General features: G+C 45.6%; 1 protein-coding gene across 2 annotated transcripts in view; it reads left to right on the top strand.

The window, feature by feature from the left end:
- The first annotated feature begins 2,159 nt into the window (after positions 1 to 2,159).
- Positions 2,160 to 13,793, top strand: part of METTL24 (methyltransferase like 24) — a 120,571-nt gene continuing 108,937 nt past the window's right edge. For both annotated transcript variants that reach the window (XM_055136167.1, XM_004605774.2), the window contains exon 1: positions 2,160 to 2,505. In XM_055136167.1, coding sequence (XP_054992142.1) covers positions 2,200 to 2,505 — 306 coding nt within the window. In that variant the 5' untranslated portion in view covers positions 2,160 to 2,199. The remainder of the gene's footprint in view (positions 2,506 to 13,793) is intronic.

Here is a 13,793-nt window from a genome sequence, read left to right as displayed (position 1 = left end):
CACTGTATCACTGTATCATTGTCAGCCCGTTGCTCATCGATTTGCTCGAGCAGGCACCAGTAATGTCTCCATTGTGAGACTTCTTGTTACTGTTTTTGGCATATTGAATACACCATGGGCAGCTTGCCAGGCTCTGCCGTGCATGCAGGCAGGATACTCTGGGTAGCTTGCCAGGCTCTCTGAGAGAAGTGGAGGAATCAAACCCAGGTTGGCCGCATGCAAGGCGAATGCCCTACTCGCTGCACTATAGCTCCAGCCCTTTAATGGCAAATAATAAACATAATTACAATTACATAAGTCCTCTGGGGGCTGACTTATTTAGATGTGCACCATGAAATATTTTATGCAATCTATGTAGCACTGTAGCACTGTCATCCTGTTGCTCATCAATTTGCTCTAGTGGGCACCAGTAATATCTCCATTGTGAGACTTGTTACTGTGTTTGGCATATCGAGTAAGCCACAGGTATCTTGCCAGGCTCTGCCGTGTGTGCGGGCGGGATACTCCTGGTAGCTTGCTGGGCTCTCCGAGAGGGATGGAGGAATCGAACCCAGGTCGGCCTCGTGCAAGACAAATGCTCTACCTGCTGTGCTATCGCTCCAGTCCATGCAAACTATGTAATCCTATTAATATTAAGGTCCACTGACATACAAGAAAACATAAGCTCAGAGAGCTTTGTCCAAAATCTCACGCTCCTGAAAGGCAGGGCCCCAATTCAACACACAGTTGAAGTGTGACCCCACAGCTCCGGCTGTTTAAACAGTCACAGCATGCAAAGTTTTCTCTTCAGAGTCTGTGTCAGAAAACATGTCCTTCCTTGGATTCTTTAAAACAGAGCCCATCTGAGATCACTGCAATGGATGCACCTGTAGGGAACACCGCCACCAGTAACCACTAAAGTTAACGGCATGGAGGACCTGGAACTGGTGCACCTGGTCTGCCAGGGAATTGCCTAGATTGGCTTAAGGAGTTGAGATGTTTTGTTCTAACCTAGAGACAATGCCCATTTTGTACAGCGGTAAATTGGATCTTCCTTAAGCCTGGGGTATTTTACAGAGCAGGTACTTTCCCCATGGAAAAATAACAGACATTCAAAGGGAGTGGCTCTATATTTTTTGGTCTCTAGTCCAGGCTGTAGGCTGTTCAGGGGAGAAGCCAGACCAGCAGGGGCAATCTCATGGAAGCATGGAAAATGCAAGCATTAAAGCTTGAAAAAAAGATATGTGGCCACAGCTAAAGAAAACAAACCCAAACCTCCACTGGGCTGTGGGAAAGTATTCCAACAATTGAAAATGGAACAGCGAACACTGGACTTCAGGCTGTGAGCGTTCAGCCTGATTAATTAAGGTCAAGGTGGTGATGGAAATACCAGCTGGGGAGCATTTTGCCGAAAGATAAATTTGTCCTTCTGTATCTCTGCAAGACAGCAGGGAGGTGTGTGTTTGGAGCTAAATTAATTTGATTTACATCATGCCATGGTAACTTCTGTTCTCTCTCCCTGCTGTCAGATGTCTTAGCGAGCTTTCTCCCTCTCCTGCACCCCCACACATTTCATAACAACGGAGAGAAAAAGCACGGCTTGGCTTCAGCAAGATTTAGAACTGGAAATAACTCTAATTTGATTATTCTGCATGAGCCCCCCCCCCCCCCGCCCCCATCACCACCCCCACCAACACTCCCGGTCTTTCTTGAGGGAGAGAAGTTGTAAACTCGAACAGAAGCGATGTCTTTTTATATTGTTTCAGGACACAAACTGCTCGACAATCAGAACTTGTCGGGGAAGCCTGGCAGCTCACCTCTCCGCCTCCCGTGTTTCTTCAACAATGCTAATCCTTAGGAAATGAAGTTCCAGCCCAGGGTTCCCCCACCCGAGGAATGCGCTTTTCCTGGGCATGTAGCTTTTCCACTCCACCAGGGATGTCTTGGAAGCCGCCTGGGGAGGGCTCCTGTGTTGTAGAGACCCCCTGGGCTAGGGGGCTCAGGGCTTCTGGCCCCGGCGGCGCCCCTCGACCCCTCGCAGCGCGCCCGGGCGTGCAGGGCTGGGCAGGATAAGGTTACGCCGAGGCTTCCTTGGACGCGAGGGAGAGAGGCGGGTCCGAGCCCGCGCCCCGGCCCGAGGTGGGGGCAGTTCCCGCTGGCGGCGGCGGCGGCGGCGCGGGCCCACGGGGCCAGATCCCCAGCTGCGGGCCGGTCCCCGGGATGGCGCGGGAGAGGCCGCCCCGCAGGGGTTGCGGCGGTGCCCTGCGCCGGTGTCTGCTCGGAGCCGCGCTGCTGCTCGGCCTGCGGCTCTGCGCCGAGCTCCGGCCCCCGGGCCGCGGAGTCCCGTCGGGGCCGGCGCCCCCGCCACCCGGGCCGCACCTGCAGCCGGCGCCCGGGCCGCCGCGCGGGGCCAGCAGGAGGCAGGTGACCTACGTGCGCAGCGGGCGCCGAGCGCGGCCGGGGGGCGGCGGGAGCGGGACTCCGGAGCCGGGCTGCTGCGCTCCGCGCGGGCATCCCCCCAGGAAGGTTAGTTGCGAACGACTTGGGGCCCTGTTCAGACCCGAACGGAAATCCTCCGAACCCTTCTCTGATCTTTCCCGGGACCCCGCTCTGTTCTCCAAAAGCCGCCGCGCTGGGACCGCCAAGAAAAGTCTGAACCTTCACGTGGCCCTGTGCCATCCTTAAAAAAAAATAATTTAGGTGGCTTGGCTGGTCCACCTAAACCTTTGATGCAGAGCTACAATGAAGAAGTACTGGGTACTCGGTATCCAGCAGACTCTCGAACAGCCACTGTGTGCTGAGACCTCCCCAGTCCCCGGGCATCCCGCAGGGAAGGACAAAGCCCCGCTCTGGGCGCTTGCCTCTCTGCGAGGGAAGCAGAGAAAGGACTTTTGTGGGTTTTGTGTGTGTTCTCGGCTTCTCCCAGTTTCCTCCCTGAGGCCTGGGCAGGGGCTGGGGGGGTTGTCCTCTGTGAATTGCTTTGCTCCAGCACTTCCACCCGCGCGAGGAAGGTCCGCTGTACGGCAGCCGAATTTCCCTCGAATTCCCTCGCAGACAGAGACAGGGCTGCTAAGGCGGGGTGAGAAGTGAAGCCCCCAGCACCACTAAGTGGGGAGTTAATTGGAACCTCGAGGTCTAAAGGAATCACCCGGGTTTGTCTTACAACACTCGACAGTGTTGCTCTTCCTACCTCATTAACTTCTTGGCTCGCACCTCACTGAATCGTCCAAAATTTAACCTCTGATTGTTAAGCCTCTGGCCTCCAGCCCTCCTACTGGAGCTCAGTAATTTACAGGGTAACTGGCAGAGACACTATTCAGCGCTGCAGGTCTGGACTTGCCCAATCCTTGTGCCCATCACCCCCAACCACATCCTCGGGGACTTCTGCTTGCTTTTCCTCTTAATATTTTTTTGAACATCCCCACATTCCTCTTACACCAACCCACCTCTTGGGGGAGAAAACAACCTCTTCCAAGCAGCTTTTTTTTTTTTTTTTTTAAATTAAGCTTCCCAGTTCTGAACAATAGTATCCACCCCACCCCTGTTCTCCCACTGTTATCCTTTCCACTTCCTCTTCCTGGCCCTACTTCTTTTGACTCACTGCTCTTCTTATCAGTGTTCTCTTCCTAGACAAACTCAAATTATTCGTAACTTGATCTACCTGAAGGAGGCATCAGCTCTTTCTCTCTGCTCCCATGTCCGCTTTTCAGGCTGCCATGTCTGCATTCAGCCTCCCTGCGAGGAGGGTTTACTGGGTGGGAGATGTGCCATGTTGCAGGAGGCGCAAAGTGAGTTCAAGTCCAGTGCGGGGGAGCACTGAGAACAGACTCTTAGTAATATGAAAGTTCTGTTGCTTCCAGGAAGTTCTCGGGCTCTGCAAAATCAGGATCCATTAACCAGGAGAAAATATTTGTTTTTGACCTTAAATTTGATATTTCCTAAGAGTTCAGGGTCTTTTATCTCACTGGATGTCTTTAAACCATCCTTGACACCCTCAACTCTATACTGGTATCTACTGTCTTTTGTTTCTTTTGTAACTTGTTCAAGAATTAAGTCTTAGTCTCCATCTCAGGAGTAAGACATAGAGTAATCCTACAGTCTTAACCTGGAGTCAAGCTGCACATGGAACACCTTGGAATGTACAGACTCGGGGTCTGGTAGGGGAAGTACTCCTGGGCCCCTTTGCTGTAGTCTGGAGTTGGTGGTGGCTTACGTAGGGTGGCAGAGTGGAGACATGGAAGTATGTGTGTCTGGAGATTTTATTTTGTTTGGGGGCCATTCACAGTGGCACACAGGGTTTACTCTGTGTTCTGCACTTAGGAATCACTCTTGGTAAGCTTGGGGAACTATATGGGTTGCTGGGGTTTGAACTGGGTTGGCCATGTGCAAGGCAATGCCCTACCCACTGTACTACATCTCCAGCTCCTGTGCCTGAAGATTTTTAAAAATTAATTGAATTTTTAAATTGAATCACCATGAGATACAGTTACAAAGTTTTCCTGATCCAGTTTCAGTCATACAATGTTCCAACACTGTTCCCTCCACCAATGTACATTTCCCACCACCAATATCCCCTGTATCTCTCCTGCCATCCCTCACCACCCTTCTTCCAGCCTGTCTCTATGACAGGCAATTTTCTTTCTTCTTCTCCTTCTCCTTGTTCTCTTCTTCTTCCTCCTCCTCTTCCTCCTCTTCCCTCCTTCTCTCCCCGCTCTGGGCATTGTGATTTGCAATACAGATACTGAGAGATTGTAATGTTTGGTCCTTTACCCACTTGCCTGAAGATTTTTAAGGAAGCTGACAGAGGAGAAATTTTGCTGTTGTGGTTTCATTTTTTGTTTTGAGGGGAATGGGTGGAAATCAGGGTTTTGGTTCTGAACATATTGGTTTTGGGACTATCCTTTGGACACCCATATGGAAATGTCAAATAGGCAGTTGCACATAAGAGTTTGGAGGAAAATAGTCTGATGATAAAAATGTTGCGTCTTCAGTGCACAGTGGTTGTAAAGCCATGAGACTGGAGATGAACTAGAGGTGAGGATGGTTAATGAAGAGACCTGAGTCTGAGCCCTGAGCTGTGCATTATTACTAAAATTTAAATTTAAAAATGGAAATGTTTACATAGAATAAGGTGAGAGTGATCCTATAATAATGGCAGCTTTCATTTTCATCCCCCTGTCCCTGGTCTTTAATCTTAACCATTTTCCCAAATAGACTTCATTACAACCTATTTCCATTCCTTGAGCTTTGCTAATTATTATACCTGCTTAACTCCCTGTCTTTCTTTCCTGTGATCTATGCTCCTTCCATCCTTGGATGTCCAGGTCAAAGATCATTGCCTGGATACCTTCCGACATCAGTCCTACTTCCAGAGCAGATCTTCTGGGCTGAGATGACAACAGGTCTGGGTCTGTACTCTGAATTGTGAGTTGCTTTGTGCTTGTCACAGGCTGGCAATCTATTTCAGATCAAACCTTTTTGTCTCCTACAGTTGTTGTTGATAGAGAAGATCACTTTGTCCACAGTACCTTCTAATAAAATACTTTACTTCTGAGAAAAAAGATGGAAAAAATTTTTAAATCTTACTATCTCAATATGTTATCTGTAAACTCTTGCTAACCTAAAAATGCATGAAGTCCTTAAAAAGGTAAAGCATGCTTATTTGGTTTCAAAGAATTATGGTTTAGAGTATACAAATTTGGTTAAACTCTAAAATATACTCAAGGAAGCTAACCTTTGAGAGGGAATTTATGGAAAGATGAATAAACATTAAAGAGAAGAGGGGAAAAGAGATATATCTGAGGCTCTCCAATGCCCACCCCAGCATAATAAATTTGGATAATAAGTTTATTCAAATTTATTATTATTACTATTATTATTATTATTATTATTGATTTGGAGGCCACACTCTGTGGTCCTCAGGGCTTACTCCTGGTTCTGTGCTCTCCAATGTCCCAGCACCATTGGGTGTAGCCGTGGAGATTCCCAGCATCACATCTCTGGGCCAAGTACTGACCCTTCTGTAAAGTACTACCTGGTGTGACTTCCATGGATGGGAATGATGGTAGATGTGGGGAGTCAGAGTTGCTTGGGAGCCACTTCCAAAAGGAGTTAGTGTAACCTTTACACATTTTTGGCCTGGTGCAAACTACTAATGCAGTTTCTCTATAATTGGTTATTTGCTCCATTTAAAAAATGGTCCCACAAATTTTAATATTTTACATTTTAAGTGTCTTGATTTAAAAATAGATAGTATGGGGGTTCAGACACTTGCCTTGCACACAGCCCATCCTGTTTTATTTTCCAGCACTGCATTTGGTTCCCCGAGAACTACCAGGAGTGACCTTAAGTACTACCAGGTGTGGCCCCCAAACAAAAACAAATGATATTTGTGTGTGTGTATGAATAAATATGTATGTGTATGCACACACACACACACCACACACACTTACTCTGCATTAAGGAATTACTCCTGGCAGTTCTGGGGGACCATATGGGATGCTGGGGATCAAAGCTGGGTCTTCTCATCTTTGCAAGGCAAATTCACTACCTACTGTACTCCAGCCTCATGGTTGTTATTTTCATGGTTTAAGTTTTTGGCCTGAAAAAGGGAAAAAAAAATCCCTGAATTTCCTTCTCCTTAGCAATTTATTTCTAGGATGTACATTTTTACTTTTTGAAACTCCCAGATAGTGGGAATCTTGAAAAAATTTTTTAAGACTTTATCTTCCCACTTATATTACCATTAAATAAAAAGTTTCCGCAGAAGTGGAAAGATAAAGATTATTTTGGGAATAGAATTCAATATCTCTTTGCCTCTTAAACTAACTGAAGGCATGAGTAAATAATAGAAAATGTAAAAGTTATGTTTTAAATAGCTTGGATCTTGTTTTATTCAAATTTATTATTATTGTATTATTGTTATTATTTGGTTTGGGAGTCATAGTCTGTGGTGCACAAGGTTTGTTCCTGGCTCTGTGCTTAAGAGCCTGGGGAGCCATATGGGGTGTTTGGGCTCAAACCCAGGTTGGCCACATGCACTACTTCTCTAGTCCCTCAAATTTTGTTTGCTGAGGATAATAAACAGTGTTCACTGAGCCCTTAGTAATGTAGCCCTCAGAACCTAGCAGATTGGTGAGAGAGCAATCTCTTTCTGTGCTATTTTGAGGAAGGCTTTCTGGATGGATGAAAACCTGTATGAAATAATTGGGTTGCCGAGTGTTTCTTGTCACCGTGCTTCCTTTGCAGGTGTTAGAGGCACAAAATTTTAGCAATTATATTGCCACTTTAATCATAGCTTATGCTTCTTTTAAGGAAAATGATCTGTTCCTCTAAAAAAGAGAGAGAGAAATGAAGCACAGTCCTTGTCTTATTCTCTCCCTCTCTCCTCTCCCCTTCCTTTCACTAAACCGTGCACAACCTCGCTCTTAGTATTGCAATCCTCTTGCACATCAAGGTTGCTAATCTTAGAGCATTGCGAAATGAAGGCAAATGATACATGATGGGTGAATCCTGCCCACTTTGATCAGCACTCCCTTGGAATCCATATCTTTTGGCATATTACGGGGATTTTACAGGTTCCATTAGTGCTCTTAGTCTCCAAACTCCTACACGTGCATAATATATTGCATTGGGATTCTTTCCCCCTTCCTTTTCCTGCTCTATTTTCTGTCTTTCCAGGTTTTCTGTCTTAACTTGAAAAGATGTTTACTCTGCTTACTTGGGTAAACATACTTCCAACTCTCTTTGGGAGATTTATAAAAGACTGAGATACTCTCTCCATGATTTATGTCTTTCTGCGCAATCTTGGATGGGTGCATGCCTATAGGTTGGCAGCCCACCTAAAAGCAATGAAGTAGAGGGCTTGTTGGCACAGGAGAGGCATTCTCAAAGGAGCCAAACTTCCTGAGAGAAATTTTTCTCTCTTATTGGAGATATTTTACTTGACATTTAGGACGGTGGAGAGGAAAGTGAGGTCTGAGTCACGGAGCTACAGAACCCAGCAAGTGCTGGTTTGGTACGTTCTTTCCAGTTCCTTTGGAACAATGTGTCAGGGAAAAAAAAATCCATTTCTTTCCCTGAAAAAACCATATGGCAAAATTCGGTCATTTTGCACCACTTCTGGTTGTCCTCTAATTGTAGTTTTCTGATTCTGTGATTTCCATCAAGAAGGAAAATGGCAGAGTCTGCTTCTGGATGCATCCAACTGCCTGAAAAGCCCTTGTTCTTTACAAAATGCCCAAAGGTCTATTTGAATTGCTTGTAAAATATAACGCAGCAGTAGCTCCCAGCTCCTTTGGTTTTCACTGTGTACCTACCCTCCTATTCCTCTCACACAGTCCTCAGGAGGCAACGGGTATTTTCGCATTTTCATTTTTAACAAAGTCTTTGAGGGTAATTAAATGCGCTCCAGTAATATGTGGGTGTGAAATAGCAGTTGCTTCGTTTCACAAAGAAAAGCAGGTTTTGATGAAAACGTAGATGTGCCTTAAGGCGGGATGAGGCCTCTGTGCTCCTTTCCAACCCTGCAGCTCCTCTGGGAGGCTGAGGTGGGCAAAGAAACTGCTAATGGAGGCGCCATTGTTTTTCCACAATTGGTGGGACTGAGTGTAGGCTTTTGCGTGCAATTGGCCTGCTCTATTTTCTCCGAGGAATAGAGAACCTTATCAGTTTTCTCATTGAATTTCCTTCTGCATCTGTAAAGAGAATCAGAGCTGCTGGGTGAAGCTGGAGACTGTCAAGAGGGGCTGCGTTTGAGTTTTCCCATCTGTGCTAGGATATCTTCAGAAGCCTTGGGCTCATCAGGAGTTTGGCTCTTTAGTCTGTCCTTCAGTCACTGGAGCCTGGTTCATTTACACAGAGACACACACCGAGGCATGAATCCACCAGTGTTGATAAGTTTCTTTTCAAAGCGGCCCTTTAGTTCTCTGGATATCTCATACCAGCCCCATTAGTGGTTTGTGGTCTTTTTCTGCTCGAAAGAGGGCAGGGAAATTTGTTGACTGAGAAGCATTTTTATCCTGTCCAGATGATTGAAATATAAATGAGTTTCATTAGCTTCATTATCTAGGGTTGTGTGTAACTTAAACTCAGGGTGCATAAGGTTGTTGCTGGTTCAAGGGGCTGTTTGACCTGTAAAGAACTTTGAGCTCTTGGTTTTCTTTTGGGATCACACTCTGCCAGTGCTCAGGGTTTACTCCTGGCTCTGTGCTCAGGGGTTACTCTTGGCCGTGCTGGGGGACTGTTTGTGGTGCTGGCCAGAGTTGGCTGCATGCAAGTGCCTTATCTCACCTCCTGTGCTGCTGTATTTCTGGCCCAATAGTCTTTTAAGTATTTGTACGTCAGTGTCTTTAGTGGGGTCTACGGTGTCTAGTGGAGTCCAGCTCCGCGTTCTCTCCACTGAAGTCTCATATCTGAAGGCACTGAAACCTGAAGTCAAAATGGGCCTGAAGTAAAAATTAACTTCGCTTTTCTTTACAAAGAAACAAGTTAGGTTAATGCTGCTGATGTGGCAAATGAGAACTAGCTTCTGAGTAGGTAAGTCCTTAAGAGAGATCTGTAAAATTAGCAGACAAAACCCCAGATGCTTATGATGTTAGTGTTTTTCAATAGAGGGATTGTTTTGGGGTGACACCTGGCCATCCTCAGGGCTTACTCCTAGCTCTACACTCAGGAATCATTCTCGGTGTGCTCACGGGGCCATATGGGATGCTGGGAATCGAACCCTGGTTGTCTGCATGCAAGGCAAGTGCTCTACCTGCTGTACTTTCACTCTGACCCTGATATTAAGATTTTTTTAATTTATAATTTAAGTAGATAGTGTGATGTCCTGTGTATGAAGTCCTGGTCTGTCCCTTGATGATCATCCTCTCCCAAGGTGCTCACACTGGACAGGTTCCATGCTGTCCCTCACTGGTTTTGTTGCTCAATGCTTGGTGCTCAGGGGCCTGCTGGTCTGTCTCTGGTGCTCTTTGGTCTGTTCCACCCTGTTGGTGTCCAATGCTCTTGTTCATTTGTGTGAGACCACATGTGTGAGAACTGTTTTTCTGCCTTTACTACTCTGACCCCTGACCCTTGCCTGCCTACCACTGGTGAGGGTCAAAGCGAAGCTGCTGTTAGTCTGGGCGAGTGAGGGTCAAAGAGGAAGTTACCTGACCTGCACCCTCTTTGAAGAGTTTGCTGTCTCACCCCTGACCATTTCCCTTATCTGACTGGCTATCTTTCATGTGACTTAAAATGACTAGTAGTATCCACCAGATTTCCTGGTGCCCCTCCTCTTCCTCTCCCTCCCACTAACATTGCATGTGATACTTATATCCCGGGGCCCAGATACTGAAGGCATCCTGTAAAGATGAGTGGCCTGTGGCCAGGTTTATTGGGGAAAGTTTAGCTTATATGTGAGTGTATTTGGTGAATGTCATTTTTGGTTGACAGTTAGAAAAATGTTTGGTGGCCTAATTAAAAAAATCAGAGACACTTGTGGGTAAAGTTGGGAAGTTCTTAGTGGATTAGAATATGAGCTCAATGACCAGCTGGGGGAAAAGGAAAGGAATAGGGATGCTCTGGAATTGAAGTTTTCTGTGTTCTAGGTACTCTTTCATGTGGGAAATCTTCTCCAAGTTTTTCCAAGAAGGAATATTACTGCCCAATTTTGCTCTTAGGTTTACAGTTTTCTCATATTCTGTTCTCCTCCTCCTCCTCCACCTCCTCCTCCTCCTCCTCTTCCTCTTCCTTCTCTTCGTCCTTCTTCATTCTTCCTTCTTTCTTTCTTCTTCTTCCTAGTCCATTCAGGGATCTTAGACCTGAGCATCTCAAAGTAAAATGTAGGGAGAAATGGGAGAAATGAGCCTAGCACTTAGTGCCTTGGTTTGGAAGAAATGAACCTACACTTAGTGTCTTTTTAGAAGGCTTTCTCATTTGGATATATTGAGTGAGTTCTTTCACACCATTGAATATACCAGATTGTGATCATCTTCCATCTTTGAATTTGTTAAGGCAAAAGCTAAAGGAAACAACAACACTATACAAGCAAGATTAAAACCCTATGGAACAGACTAATTGTACTTCTCTTAGAATATAAGCATTGGTGCTGGAGTGATAGTACAGCAGGCAGGGCATTTGCCTTGCATGTGGCCAACCTGGGTTTGATTCCCAGCATGCCATACAGTTCTCCAGTACTGCCAGGAGTAATTCCTGAGTGCATGAGCCATGAGTAACCCCTGGGCAATGCTTGGTATGACCCAAAAAGAAAAAAAAAAGAATATAAGTGTTTTTAGAGATAAAACATGGGCACTCCTTTAAAAAAACCCATTTTCTGTGTATAAATTTCCTTATAGCACACTATTTATATAGTTAGATATATTCCTCTAGATGACTTCACTTCCAAGTTGCATTGGGCTATATGTTGCCAATAAATTCTGACTTTTTTGTTTGTTCTGGGACCAATTCAGTAGAGCTCAGGGGTTACTCCTGACTGTGCTTAGGAATTACTCCTGGTGGGTGCTCTGGGGAACATAGGCAGTGTCAGAATGGAACCTGGGTCATCAGCGTGCAAGTTAAATGCTTTGCTCACTGTACTGTCTTTCCAGCTTCAGATAGATCTACCATTCAAATTCTGTTCTTTCTGTTCTTTTTTACCACATCCGGCAGTGCTTAGAGCTTACTCTTGGCTCTGTGCTCAGGGATCACTCCTGGCAGTGCTTGGGGAATCAGATATGGTGCCAAGGTCAAACATATGTAAGGCAAGCACCTTAACTCTTGGCCCATCTTTCTGGTCCAAATTCTGTTTTTTTTTTTTTAAATCAGTTGGGAGTATGCACAGGAGATCTGTGTATGTATGCTAGTGAGAAATTCCCCTGGCTGGTAGACTCCTATGCTGTGACAGGGAACAAATGGTGCAACAGGGCTGGGGCTGGAGTAACGCCGCATGGAGTTATTTCTCCATGATGGAATTGCACGTGAGTGATGGGGAAGGCAGGCTGCCCAGCATGGCAGTTGACTGAACTCTGACAGCTTTCTGGTTCTGGAGTGGGTGCAACATGTGACATGGAGTCTCAGTCTGGCATCTTGTCTTGTAAGTTGGAGAAAAACATTCGCTTCAAAGTCTTTTTTGAAGAGTGAGGTGGCTTGGGGACACAGCCAGCAGTGCTCAGGGGCAGTCCTAGTCGGAGTCTGGTCCTAGTTCTCAGGGAACAGAAAGTAAGGGATGGCCGCATTTAAGGTGAGCTCCTTACGCCTGTAACGATTTTTCCGGCCCTTTCTTTGGCTTCTTGCCCTGTGGCCTGCTCAGCGAACAGTCTGGTATTGTGGCAGCAGAAGCTGCAGCCAATCCTCCTGCATCAATTCTCCATAAGACAGGGATAATAAAACATGATGCTAATATCTGCAATATTTCAGTTTTTTAAGTAAAAAATATAAGAACTTTTAGTAAACAAAGTGAATAGAATTAGTAGTTCTGTGCTCAGGGATTACTTCTTGCTGGCTTGAGAGATCATATGAGGTGCCAGGGATTGAACCCTGGTTGACTGCATGCAAGGCAAGCACCCTCTCCACTATACTATCTGTCTGACCCCATATAGTTAGTATCTCTGTTAGGGTTCTTAGCCAAAGTTAGAGTCTTATGCTCTTTGACTTTTCTTCTGTCAGTGTAGTAACTTTGCCAAAAAAAAAGAAAAAAAGAAAAAGAAAGAAACTCCAAAAACTTAAGCTGTGGTATAGCATCTGTTTTACCTGCCTTGCTTGAGTGAGGTCCTGGGTTTGATCCCCACCCAGTACCACAAAATAATGACAACAGCAACAACAAATCAACCTGGGGCCAGGACTAGCTGGAAGGGCTGCAGCACCATGCTCTGCACGTGGGAACCCTGGCTTTGATCCCAGGTTCAAAGTCGCCAAAGCAATGTTGGGAATGACCCCTGAGCAGAGAGCTTGGAGTAGCCTCTTAAACAACTTCAGGTGTGACCAGAAAAAACAAACTGTAATAATCTGAAAAATTATTTAGGGCATTTGAATATTCAAGTCCCTTTTGAGATCTAGCTTGAGATTCTTTAATATCTAGGTTGTTTCTCTATCAAAAGCACCTGGATTGCAAGTGACAGAACCCAACAAAACCCAATCAACACAAGGATTCAAGGGCAGGGGATGCCAAGAAAGGCAAAAGAAAAAGCTGTAGAAGCCAGGGGAGCTTTGGGAATATGATTATGGAGGAACGGGAGCACGAAGACATGGTTATCCATGCCCTGGCCCCACAGATGGAGAGGGGATTTATCATTCTCTTATTGCTACACCTTTAAAGTTCTTTCTTGTGTTTGAGGGATTCTATACTTTTCACAACAAAACCAAAAAGACAAAACACTTAAATCATTTTCTCTCTTGTACCCAAAGTGCAGTAGTGTGACCCTGGCTTTACCTGTCAGAGTCTGGGCCATAGCTTAGATATTCACGGACCCTGCTGGCATGAGTACCACCAAGCATGAAGCAGCCAAGTGGCTGAGGTGCTGATGAAGCATGGAGTGGGATGAGAGATGAGCTGTGCCCAGTGGTGTGTCTATGTAGGCATTAGAGCAGCTAGGCCATCAGTTTAGTGAGTGTTCCTGTCCTCAACAGTCTGTGAACTGATTTTTATTTTTGTTGTTTTTATTTTATTTTTTTGATTTTGGTTATTTTGTGAGTTATTTTAGTTTACTTTAGTCATTTTAATTTTACTTATTTATCTTGGAGCACAGGCCTTAGAGACCCAGTGGTTACTCTCAGACAAGCTGTTGGTTCAACGCCAGAACCTGAAGATGGCAATGTTCCTTGTGCTCTGTGGTGCC

The sequence above is a fragment of the Sorex araneus genome, chromosome 4 (assembly GCF_027595985.1).
Source record: "Sorex araneus isolate mSorAra2 chromosome 4, mSorAra2.pri, whole genome shotgun sequence".
NCBI lineage: Eukaryota > Metazoa > Chordata > Mammalia > Eulipotyphla > Soricidae > Sorex > Sorex araneus.
Note: the sequence above shows the minus strand (reverse complement) of the source record. Positions and strands in the feature narration are given on the sequence as shown.